Genomic DNA, 12218 nt, shown 5'->3' with positions numbered 1-12218 from the left:
TTATTCATGTCTGGATGGGGGGTTCGGATCGGTTCAAGCTGGTAGTGCTCCTAATCTAACAAAAACAGCTAATAATCCAGCCCAAGTCACTGCAGATCGAATTTGCATAATTTGTCCCTTGTTCTTATCAGCGTCAGCGAAACATCCCTTGGATTTATTACAACAAACTTTTCTATGCAAAAAATGTTTGTTGTTGTCTCCTAGTTTTCTTGTGCGTGGAACTGTGCACTCAACATTATGGTTGCAATCTGAAAAACATTTCCCCAAAAATTGCAAATTTAATTCGCATCCGCTCAAAGTTGGCTCGTCGTCAGCATCCGGGTCAATTTCTAACTCTTTGGCTACACATCGAAAACCAGGAACGTCAGGATTTTTCACCTCTCCATCCTTCCCTATTGATGGGACATATTATGGTCAGAAAATTATCGCTCGAATTACAAAAATCATACAAATTTTGAGGCTACGCATGTACCAGGATCATCATGGCATTTTCCACTATCTTCACATGCCTCGTTTACGATCATTTCCTGCTCCAGTTCTATCGGATAAGCGAGGGACTTCACGTTGAGACAAACCTAAAGCACGCAATGGTGTATAAGAAACATATGTATAAAATCATGCCACAATTATTCTTAAAATAGTAGTAATTTACACAAACGTCCTTTCCTTTGGGCGACTTGCCACATTCCAGTAGCCAAATAGGATTGCATATTTTGAGGCTGTCATTATGTTCAACCCACTTGTGCCAAACTTTCGAAAAATTTTCAATAAACCAAGGGAAACTAAACTGGCTTGTGCTGTTGACTGGTGTCGCTTTCGCCACTTGGAGCAAATCCATGTAAAACTCACGTTGTTTCGACGAATCACACTCATCTCCGAACTGTCGAAAGCCGTGATTCTTGTAGCTGATGTCTCGGGGTGAGGGGTATGGAAATTTTGATATTATGTTCTTGATACTCTTCACCTCGTTGTTGCATTTTATGCTTTCTTGGAGTGATTGTTCGAAACTGCTGTCTGGTTGGTTGTAGATTCCCATGAGCTCTTGCTGTGGATCCAATAAAGAGCTGGTACTGGAGCTGGGCCAGGCGACGAAGGGCAATAATAAGATGAATGCTGCTATAATTCTGTGAATCCATGCATGCAGCATTTTGACAAAAACATACAAAATGAAGTTTAATCATCTACAAAAAAGTAATGTCACATGTCGTGAATATGTCGATTTTTCATTATTTTCTTGCGCAATCATTCTTGACATTTAGAGGTTAAAATTAAATTCCGCCCTTAGCGACATCGGCAGAGTAATTTTTGACACATAATAGTTAAAATTTCCATTATTCCCCCTCAGTCATCCAAAGACGTTGACTAATTTCTTCGTAGATTTCAATCCCTTTTAAATAAACATTTTCGTTTATGAATTCATTATTATCATGGAGTAAAATTGGGATATTACTCATTGGGGAAAATCCTAACGCTGGAATTCCTATTTCCCGTAGGAATCTTGCATCTGTAGCTCCCGGGCAAATTAGAGGAAGCAGTTCTATTCCTCTGTAATTAGTTAAAATTTAGTTAGCAAAATGCCGAATACGAGTTTCACAAAAGCCTACTCTGAATCGCATGCCGACTTGAAGCTGGTCCACCACTTATTTTCAGGTGTCATTGGAGTCTCTGGTATAACTGGCCCTTTCAGAATATATTCGCATGAAATCTCATCCCCAGCATCCGTGCAGACTTTTTTTAATAAAGTCTTCAGCCTCAATTTGAGACCATTTTGGGGTAATCCGCAAATCAAAAGTCATGACAATTTCTGGGGCGATTACATTAGGTTTAACTCCTCCCTTATCCAAGAATATTTCGCCAGGGTTGATTTATCAGTCTCACAAATGTGTAGTTTAATCCTATAGTCAGTACCTGTATCATGGTCATGTTAACCGTTGTGACATTTCCTCAATTAATTGCCAAATGTATGTGTGAACATATGTACAGTGCAACACCTAACAATACATTTTGAGACTGCATATTCATTTAATTCAACTATATGGGTAATTGATTGATGAAGTTTTCATTCAATTTCCTCAAGAACAACTTTAATATTTTAAATGCAATCCAATATACATATATCTACATATTTAATATGTAAATACATATGTGCATAAATATTTACATATGCATATGTAATTTACACAAAGTGTAATAAAATATTTTCAGTTATTCTGAAGTCTGAACTGGAGTTTACGGTATCAACGTATACTTGAAGGATTTTTGTATGTTCGCTTATCTATACCTTGATCCTAATCAATGTGGACTCTTCTTTATTTCTTTATCAGAATTGACAAAGTGCCACTTATTACCTGACTAGTTACCATAAATATCTATGTAACTCATACATCATCAATACGTAATACTCTAATACATAAATATGTACATCCCTTATCGGTTCAGAGTCTAATTTACTACATTAAATTAAATCGTGGACATCATCAATTTAAGGGATACTGCATTATCCAGTCAACAATATGTAGAGAAATACATATTGACTGGACAATGCCTATAAATATATATTTATGTATGTACTTGCTTTCCATAATTCACTGCATGTCGGATGATATACAATCGATATATGACCAAAGTCGATAAAAATTATCTAATTTATGTAATCTATCGACGGTGATGATTAATAATGGTTTCATTGAGTTGAAAGTAAGACAAACATTTCACTTGTCGTTTTACCTTTTCAGAGACCACGTATTCATAAAATATTCGGTCAATAAGTAAATATGAAGGTTGTTTTGGGTCTTTTGATTCTCGGACTGGTTGGAGTTTCCTTCCAGGTAAATGTTTTTTTTAAATGTAATGATAGATTTTCTAAAAAAAATAATTCAATGCAATTATACCAATGCTACAGGCGCAACTTCGGCTGACCGTTTATTACGAAAGTCTTTGCCCTGACAGTCGCCGATTCATTATCAACCAACTCTATCCCACCATAAATCTTCTCGGTGGAGTGAATAATGAGTTTCTGGAAGCCGAATTTGTCCCGTACGGAAAAGCGAACGTAAGATTTTTAAACAACTTTCATCACATGATTATCATACCAATTTCATTTCATTCACTTGATAATAATTTGTAACTTGATCGCAGACTACTTTTGTAAATGGCACTTTTGAATTTGTTTGTCAACATGGAAGAAATGAATGGTAATGTGCACTTTTACATCCAATAATTTGCATTCAACAATTTGCACCCATCAATTTTCACTCTATCGATTCCTGCCATAATAAATGCCCCACAAGAACTCTACCGAAATCCAAATTGGTATAAAGTGAGAATTGTTGGGTGCAAATTGACACGTGCTATTTAAAATATCTTATAGTTAATTGATTTTATAGTCTCGGAAATATGATTCACGGCTGTGCACTCGCCAAACTCGCCAAGAATGAATCTGCAGCTTACATTAATTGCATGATGGATTCGTTCAACGCTCCTATCGACGCAGAGGCCTGCGCAATATCGCTAGGTTTGAATTACACGAGAATCGGCGAATGCTACAACAATTGGGAAGGTCCCACAATCCTGGCATCTGCCGGAATAAGGACGCACGACCTTGTCCCAACGCTCTACTATGTCCCGTGGATCGTCTACAACGATGTTTGGCGAGTGGAGGATATGATTGGCAGTGAGCAGAATTTGATGAATGTAATTTGCCAGAAATTGGAAAATAGCACGAGACCGACACAATGTGACCAATAAATGCATACTCGAAAAAATGATATTCCGAGGTTACGAAATACATGATTTATTACATCCAATTGTAGATATAACTTTAAAACAACCAGAGAAATGAGTAATTCTCAAATCAATTCGTTTGTTAATTGATTCAATAAATTCGAAATAAAGTGCGATATATGCAATGCTTACTTTCTTAATGGTCACATTCTTATCTGCTTCTGTCACATGTCAAACTTCAAGTCGTTTAACTTTAATTGCAGAAAAATTATGTATCATTTTAAATTATATACGGATGAGACCAACCTTGATTATCGTTTTCACTGGCTTTTAATTCGGAGATATTAAATATGTGCATGAGCTTTTTTGGGTTGCAGTATTTTGGAAAAATTCTCAATTCTCTTACTCTTTTTCTTTAATATCTTCGAAATAGCAATAATTCGCAAGCTTAGCAATGCTTGTTACAGTAAACTCGAAAGATCCTTGTCCAGTGATCCGAATTAAAAAAATCTCGTATTATTTTTTACCCTCTCATGTTGAAAATGATTTATCAATGGTGAAACTACAAAAAAGTACATGACGCCAAGTTATTTAAGTTTCAGAATTTTGTTAACCCGTATTTTTAACAGAAATCAAATGAACACCGTAAAATGAATTAGTGTTTTACAGAGAGTAATATCATTTGGGGTAACGATACCCAAAAATATGTAATTATTACTAATATTTGGAAAAGTCTGGTGTAGTCCCGTGTTTTTCTTCATAGTTTGCTTCCTGCTTCAACTTTCTCCTGAGCTCCAGCTAAACAAATACATATATTGATGCAAATTTTAAACGTGACATTATTTACATATGTGTAACTTCAAATCTGTCCAAACCTCTATCATGAACCGTTTGAAAATTCGTCTGTTGAAGAATGTTTGTCTTCTTCGTATAATTTTTTCATTTCCAGGATTTATGAGAGTTTCTCGATTTTGTAGCCCCCAATGAATAGCAAATACGGGAGTTAGTACTTGAAACTTCCACCCTTCCGTTAAGGCTTCTTGTGTCTGAAGATTAATTAAATTATAAATTACTAAATGAAACTTGATTTGCTTGTCGTATGTAAATGAGATGAATTTTGTCACCTGAGAACTTCGTGTAAATCCATATCCGATAAATCTTTCTTGAAACTCGGGAATATTGCTTGGGCTTATGTAAAATGGTTCATAGTACTGCATATATTTCCGAGTAGCTTTATGAGACACTTTTATCGGTTCTTCTCCCAAGTTCGTCCTGGCCCATCTAGAAAAATGCATAAGCACAGTGTTACAAACACTATTGGATTTAATTAAGGTTGAATTTGTACCTTTTATAATTTGTTGCGTTATGCGCTTTCAAGAACACATCGAAATGAAATGGCTGAGCTAAACTACTGTTCCACAACTGCACCAATTCTTTTTTTGATGCTGGGTATGATTGTTTAATATCTAGCTCAAATGTAGGAACTACAAAGGCGCACCTGACCAAAAAATTGTAAAATATGCACATTACGTACTTTATCATTAATTAACGACTAAATACAAATATGATTAATTACTGTTGACATTCCTGTACATAGTCAGTAAGAATGAAGTCTTGAAGAAGGGTGGCAGAATCTGGACGAGGGATGATGTCTATATCTGTGGAAAACGTCCATTCAGTGCCACAAGCCTTTTCTGCAATGTTTCGCATGTGATTCTGTGGATAATTCTCCATCAAGAGTTTTGAATCTTCATTGGCCTGGATTTTTTTAATCATGTGTTGCAAAACTTTATCCGACGTCGTGCATGGCAAATTGGTAAAACTCGTAACAAATTTCTCAGCCTCTTCCTCGTCTTCCAGTTGTTGGAGGTCTGCCGTCCAGGTATTCTCAATTTGAACGGGAATTGCCAAGTGGATCGAGACATAATCTCTGAACAGAGGGTGACACTTCCGGTAGTGATTAACCAATAGATTGAGTCCAACCCATTCGTTCGGGTTGGTAATATACACAGCTAGTGAAACTGGACCACGCCAAGCTTCCACGAGTTCTGGTACGGACATAATTCGGTCCATGGAACCCTTAAATCAGAGTTAAATAATTTGAAGTTTTAATTATTGTATTGCTTGTTTTGATTACTTGAGTAGAAAGACATATCGAGAAAGAACTGAGTAATTCGTCCCATCTTTCACCAGTCCAGACCCAGTCATAAATTTTTATCTGCAATTTCATCACGAAAATATTTAAGACCAATGTTTTCGAGTCCTTCCTGAATACTAATATTTAGCAAGAAGAAGTAACTCACAAGTCTTCTTCTATCTAATCGTGCTCTGTAAAATGGTAACTCTTTTACAAATCCTGTATCGATCAACGAAACCTCAGTTTGCTCTTCAAAATCCACACTTTGTTCTTCAACACGGAAATCAGAGATTTCGATTTCTAAATTGGGAGATTCGTTCCTACGCCTAGGTTCCGATGTGGATTTATGCAAAATTGCCTTGAGTGTCACAATGCAAACGGTAAATATAGCAAGATAGACAATCAAATGCAATTTGGTGTAGGTGCGCACTGTCATTTTTTAAATACTTAAATTATTTAGCTCAAATTTCAAAAGTCGAAAATATGAAATAGGGCAGTTAATTAATGAGAAAAGGGAAATTATTGAACTTAAAAAATTGTACCATTGGATAATAATGAACACATTCACTGATTTTGCAAGAGTGGGATACTAAATACCATTGCATGAAAATGGAAAAGTTCCGGATTAAGATTATTTAAAGCCGGTTGGATAACCATTTAATTCACTTGCAAAAACACACGTCCCGTTGAGATTTAATTGAACAATGCATGTATGTACTTACTTAGTTTAGTACATTATCATGCATCCATTCACACAATCCCTTATCTCATTTAAATCAGAAAAGTATCTAGATTTCTGATATTTTGAGCCTTCATACTTGAGCGATAATCGGGAAATATTTTTAACTTTATACGTATGTAGATATTTAAATAGTGCATGGTAATCGAAATTCTTATGATATTTATTTATACTTGAAGTTGAAACACTTGCTGGTACATTTAACTAGTTTTTTGGAGAAATTATGAGTTGTGCATCCTATACGCATACATAAGTATGTACACAAATAAAATCAGTAAACAAAGCGATAAAAATTGTATAATATTATCAAACTACTTCAGTTCATATTTTATTCAGTGCACCCGACCGATAATACATATGTTTATGTCATTAGTAATTATAGTCATTTATAGTAAACTTACATAATGGTCACATAAAAGTATAGAAATAAAATATATAAGATGTAAAACTGTTTAATGTCTCCAACTGAAACAAAAACAATGATTTATTATGAATAAACTAGTTTTACACGTCTAAAAAGTTTGGACGTTTGTAAAAGTAAAACTCACATTTTTAGAACTTTGTCCTTTCCTCCAGAAACAACTCGCTGCCCATCTGGAGACCAGTCGACTGCATAAACCTCATCCGCATGACCGGGAAGGTCAACTTCTAGTTTCTTAGTTTTCATGCTCCAAACTATATGAATAACACATTATTTCATGGCTTTAATGATTTTCTAATACAAAATTCATACCTTTAACCGTGGAATCCTTGCTTCCACTAACTAAAAATCTGGAGTCGGCAGACCAAGCTATTTGGAAAACACATTGGACATGCCCTCTCAGAGTTGTTATAAAGTCCCCAGTTTTTCCGTCCCACAATTTTATTGATTTGTCAAATGAAGCAGATGCTAAAAGTCTACCATCAGGAGAAAATTTTACGTCGTTGACAGTTTGACAGTGGCCAGTCATCTTTTCTGTAAAAAAGTACAATGGACTGTATTATTTACGCTGTCCAGAGTATATATATAAGTACATATCTGGCTGGAGGTACGATTAATACATACTTTTAATTTTGTTATCTTCGGTAGGATGCCACATGGAAAGCGTAAAGTCGTCGGATCCAGCAACCAACACTTCAGGTCCCCTATTTGCCATAAACGCATCATATCTTGATTTTGCCATCTCCTGATATTCTCCATGACCTAAACACAGTGCAAGTAATTATGGTATGGTTTATTACATAGTTAGAACAGGGAGAAAAAGTAGTTACCCAATTTTGGCAATTCTTTGTACGCCAGGATTTCCACATCCTTAGGATCGAATGCCCCAGTTCGCATTACATAGTCCGAGCTTAAGGCCAATGTGGTGACCCAATGCCCATGACCTTCCAAAGTCCGACACAAGACGCCCTATAAATTTATCATAAAACAAAGGCAGATATAATTTGTTGTATTTTTCTCTTAAATTTAATTTTTCCTAAATTACATCACTGGCTCTCCAAACTTTAATTGTTCTATCTCTGCAAGCCGAGTAAATTAAACCAGATCCTCCCCAACGAATACAAGTAATGCCAGCTGTATGTCCAGTTAGAATTCGAACTGTGTTGCCTAAAACTACGTCCCAAATCCTAATTGTTTGATCCTTTGAGCAACTTGCTAAATGTCGACACTCTCCGTTCCTGCACCAGATGTTTTACATCACATGAAATTAAAACTAAACGTTTTCACTATTTCAAAAAATTTCATCGGTTATTACAAATGAAGAGGTTCCCAACAGAGAAAACTGACATAATCCTTATGTCCCATTAATGGTTTTCCCATTTGTTTTCCACTCGACGGATCCCAAATTAATATTTTCCCGTTTTTGCTTGCTGAAGCCACCCGGAGTCCTGATGGAGCCCATGCTACAGCTAAAACCCAGTCACCATGTCCTACAAAAATTGCAACATTTATCAATATAATGCAACCATGTTATCTTTAAAATTGTGTCCCTTACCCTCACAAGTATACTCTGGAGTTTCTGTATCTAAATCCCAGAACCTTACACTCGAATCCCCTGATCCAGTAGCCAATTTCCTTCCATCACCTAAAGAGTAATAAATAACAATAATCTAGAAATGAAATAACACGAGTAATGGCAAATGTTGAGCATTAATTAATTGCAAAAATGGTCTTTAGGGTAAAACAATATATAAGAAATATTATTTGTATTCAAATAAAGTACCTCAATTACAACTTACCACTAAAATTAGCAGATAAAACTTCCTTCGCATGGCCAGACAGAGAACTATAAAAAACTAAATTCTAAAAAAAATGGTCTGTGCGCCATATAAGCAAACTAATCCTAAATAACGTACCTCGTGCATCTCGTGATACATCTGACCTTAAAGACAGCTTGAGGCTGGCAAATAATTTTGAAAACTGTTTCATGGTCATCTTTTTCTTCATTTGTTAAAACGCCAGAGAGACTGGATGTGATTTCTTTATTATTGACAAAGTACACCGACATAAAAGGGTCTCCCTGTTCAAATTTAAAAAATAAACACACTTTAGCTCGAAGGTTTCAAAGTACGAACATGAATTTTGAATTAATTTGTCCTTACATCCATTCCGAGTCCCTCTGCCATTTGCTTAATTTGATCAAGAGTGACGGTCACCGGAACTAAATATTTGAAATGTATTAGTAGTTTGTAAAAATAGTTATAATAAATAATGTTCAATTCATTTCTGTTACCGTCAATGGGACCCATGACCAAAGCTTGCTCCTCGACGGCAATCATTATTGAAACTTGTCGGGTGTCCACCATCTTCTCGTCTGTCGCTCCCATAATTCTGCAGATTTACAATTAGATTAATTTAATTCATAAGCTATAAATTACAACTAAATAAACGCATAACAATTACAAAATACTATGCCGAAATAATTAAGGAATTAAAAGTTTTAAAACACAAGTGCATGGATTTACCCGTTGCTGGAAAACTCTCCCATTTTACTTAAAAAATTCCCTAGTGTACGTATGATAAGCTTATTTTACGTAAATGTAATTACAAATTGTTTCAAAGCCGGTGTAAAAATTAGTTTATTTTATGAGACGAACACATTGCTGCACAGTGCACATGCTGGTTTAACCTCCGCCGTGGAGCAATCGTCACACACGATGGCAAAGTGAGATTGTCTCATACAGACAACAATACAGTAATATGGTCTCAAATGGTCACTCACTATGAAAATAAAACCAATACTGGATTCATCCCTTAAATTCCCTTAATTATAACTTTATTTAGTGTACATATATTAATAATTTCTTAACAAAAATCCGAAAAGAATGCATCTCAATTATGCATAATTTACAATGTACGCATGTTCAATAGATTGCTTATCAGTGTCAAACAATCCTTTTGACAACCCCATCAGAAATGACAACGAATGACCGAAGCGAACTAAAATTATCTTTGATTTCGCGAAAATTCACAACACTTAATGGTGTGTCGTGTAAGTGTTGACCCCATTTCAGTACCACTTCTTCCACGCTGGTCCTCTTAACTTTTAAGAGCAAATTGATAACTCTGTACAAAGCCACGAATCCTGGGTCATCCTTCGACACAGAGTCAAAGTCAATTTCAATTTTCTTCAATTGAGGAAATACTAAGTCCCCTCCCTCGTAAGAATTTCGTACGTCACATCGACTCGTTTTTATGGACAATTCCTCCAATGCCGTCCACCTCCGGAGAGGACGTCGATCATCTATCTTCTCTCGAATAGATACGATTCGACCCAGAAAATCTTCCTCGTGTTCATTTCCAGCCAGCAGGAACACATATTTGACATGATTAGAGTGGACATTGTTAAAGTAAATGTCACACCCAGCCTCGTTCATCGCCATGCAGCGTTCCGCCAACCTCCCGAAGTGAATGGGCACTAAATGTATGACATTGAGAAGGATTTTGTGACCTTTGGGACAACCATTCAAATAATGGAGCATAGGTTCTGCGATAAGAACCCATTGGAGTGCTTTCACTTGTGGCCAGGTCACCCAGCTATCGTTCCCTTTGTATCGTGGCTTTGGAATTGTGACGACATGGGTGCTTCCGATGTCCAATAGTATTACAATCTTTTCCCATGCTCGAAGGTCTCCAGGATTGCAGAATACGAGTTGCTCGACGGAAAATGTCCTTAGGTGATCCAGCTCAATCCTAAAGCTGGCTTTATCTTGAAAGTCTTCGTCCTCACAGTTTGAGACATCCATTTCTTGAATGATTAACGATGTCAAGTTGTCCAGGTGGGAGAGAATCTTCCAAAATGCGTCATCTTTAGCAGAACAGTATTTCAACTCTAGGGTATCAATTTGGGCATGGAATGAGGAGAAGAATTCAGTCAGCAACGATTGGTCGTACTCTATCAAGTCTTGTTGAAAGCAGAAGCTGTTGCAAATGTCGCAAATATCCTCGGATGAAAATAACTCGCATCTGGTTATCCAAGAGATGAGGTCTTCATTCGAGGTGATTTTCACCTTAAACTTTTTGATAAAATCTTTCGTCGTCACCCAGTCCATGGTAGAGGTGCAAGTGAGACGAAGTGCCAGCTTTTCATGAATGTCCAAGAGCTCAACGATTGATCTACTTACCTGCATTAGTAATTTAAGGATTAATTAAAATGTCAATTTAACTAGTATATTTACAATCTTTTAAAAAATGAAACCTTACAACATCTGGTAATTCGTCCAGCATTTTGTAGTTAAGTTAATTTACTAACGATTGCTATTAACAAATATCTTGCATGCAGATACAGACAAGTTAGTCAAGACTTATTTGCCTATATTTTCACTAGTTTTCTATCACAAGGTCAAGTAATATATGTATGTATCAGAGGTAAAATTTCGGAGTTGTGTCTGTTTCTATATGTGTATGTGCATATGTAGTTTGTTGCGAGGCTTTTTTGCGAGAGGTTCGGTTAATATTAGATTGCAGCTTTCGCGAATCAGATTCTTGACTCATGCCATATTTTTGCAAAGCTAAACTACATACATACGTATCTACAGCATACAAACACACATACATTTTTAATACCATATTTGGGTATGGCAATTTTTACCTGAAGCTCAAGTGCAAAGAAGTCCAGCAAATGCATATTCGAATGTAATATAATATTCCATTATCAGTTTAGTCACTAAACTTTAGTGTCCAAAGCCGAAAGAGGATGTGGCCGACACCATTAATAAAATCCTACTCAATCAATTAATCAATATATTTAAGAATTGGAAATATGCTGCATATGAGTGTATTATTGATTTAGTATCACTTGCCTAATCACTTATTTTATTATGTAACACTAGAAAGCTTCATGTATGTATGCTAAATTAAAATATACTTCATGGGTTGCAAAAAAGTTGCAGTATGTTTCCAATTTATTTGAAGTTGAACTAGTTTAAATCCATTAATTTTCATCCAATCCATTGCTTATCCATTAAGATACTAATCTTTTGAGCAGATTAAGAAAATTCTACCCTCAAGCTTGTTATATGTTTATTGCTAATTGTTTACATGTACATGCTTACATATCACTTGTATATATGTACATATGTATGTACATGCTTATGTACATATGTGAACCTGGATTTCCTTTCAGTTCGGTCCAGCCT

At 35.8% G+C, this 12218-nt stretch overlaps 5 protein-coding genes across 5 annotated transcripts; 1 reads left to right on the top strand and 4 right to left on the bottom strand.

Annotated features, from left to right (window-relative positions):
• Positions 1-15: 15 nt before the first annotated feature.
• On the bottom strand, positions 16-678 carry LOC118434831. Its single transcript, XM_035849192.1, has 2 exons — positions 473-678; positions 16-392 (listed from the first exon to the last, which is right to left on the bottom strand). Exons 1-2 carry the CDS (start codon positions 522-524, stop codon positions 34-36), a joined length of 411 nt encoding a protein of 136 aa, XP_035705085.1. The 5' UTR covers positions 525-678; the 3' UTR covers positions 16-33.
• Positions 679-2671: 1993 nt separating this feature from the next.
• LOC110847192 (GILT-like protein 1) lies at positions 2672-3923 on the top strand. The gene is made up of 4 exons (XM_022094075.2): positions 2672-2828; positions 2903-3052; positions 3139-3194; positions 3387-3923. Exons 1-4 carry the CDS (start codon positions 2775-2777, stop codon positions 3745-3747), a joined length of 621 nt encoding a protein of 206 aa, XP_021949767.1. The 5' UTR covers positions 2672-2774; the 3' UTR covers positions 3748-3923.
• Positions 3924-4051: 128 nt separating this feature from the next.
• On the bottom strand, positions 4052-6452 carry LOC110846742 (beta-1,4-glucuronyltransferase 1). Its single transcript, XM_022093580.2, has 7 exons — positions 6027-6452; positions 5861-5941; positions 5300-5802; positions 5069-5221; positions 4848-5004; positions 4599-4769; positions 4052-4521 (listed from the first exon to the last, which is right to left on the bottom strand). The coding sequence occupies exons 1-7, from the start codon at positions 6294-6296 to the stop codon at positions 4441-4443; spliced, it is 1416 nt and encodes a 471-aa protein (XP_021949272.2). The 5' UTR covers positions 6297-6452; the 3' UTR covers positions 4052-4440.
• Positions 6453-6892: 440 nt separating this feature from the next.
• LOC110846181 (notchless protein homolog 1) lies at positions 6893-9717 on the bottom strand. Its single transcript, XM_022092836.2, has 13 exons — positions 9546-9717; positions 9314-9411; positions 9183-9241; positions 8937-9100; positions 8820-8866; positions 8576-8665; positions 8336-8510; positions 8066-8258; positions 7851-7989; positions 7645-7782; positions 7333-7554; positions 7148-7274; positions 6893-7064 (listed from the first exon to the last, which is right to left on the bottom strand). Exons 1-13 carry the CDS (start codon positions 9566-9568, stop codon positions 7052-7054), a joined length of 1488 nt encoding a protein of 495 aa, XP_021948528.1. The 5' UTR covers positions 9569-9717; the 3' UTR covers positions 6893-7051.
• Positions 9718-9834: 117 nt separating this feature from the next.
• On the bottom strand, positions 9835-11928 carry LOC110846598. The gene is made up of 2 exons (XM_022093405.2): positions 11284-11928; positions 9835-11204 (listed from the first exon to the last, which is right to left on the bottom strand). Exons 1-2 carry the CDS (start codon positions 11305-11307, stop codon positions 9966-9968), a joined length of 1263 nt encoding a protein of 420 aa, XP_021949097.1. The 5' UTR covers positions 11308-11928; the 3' UTR covers positions 9835-9965.
• Between the last annotated feature and the right edge of the window lie 290 nt (positions 11929-12218).

The sequence above is a fragment of the Folsomia candida genome, unplaced genomic scaffold (assembly GCF_002217175.1).
Source record: "Folsomia candida strain VU population unplaced genomic scaffold, ASM221717v1 Fcan01_Sc003, whole genome shotgun sequence".
In the NCBI taxonomy this organism is placed as follows: domain Eukaryota; kingdom Metazoa; phylum Arthropoda; class Collembola; order Entomobryomorpha; family Isotomidae; genus Folsomia; species Folsomia candida.
This window is presented reverse-complemented; position numbering and strand designations above follow the sequence as displayed.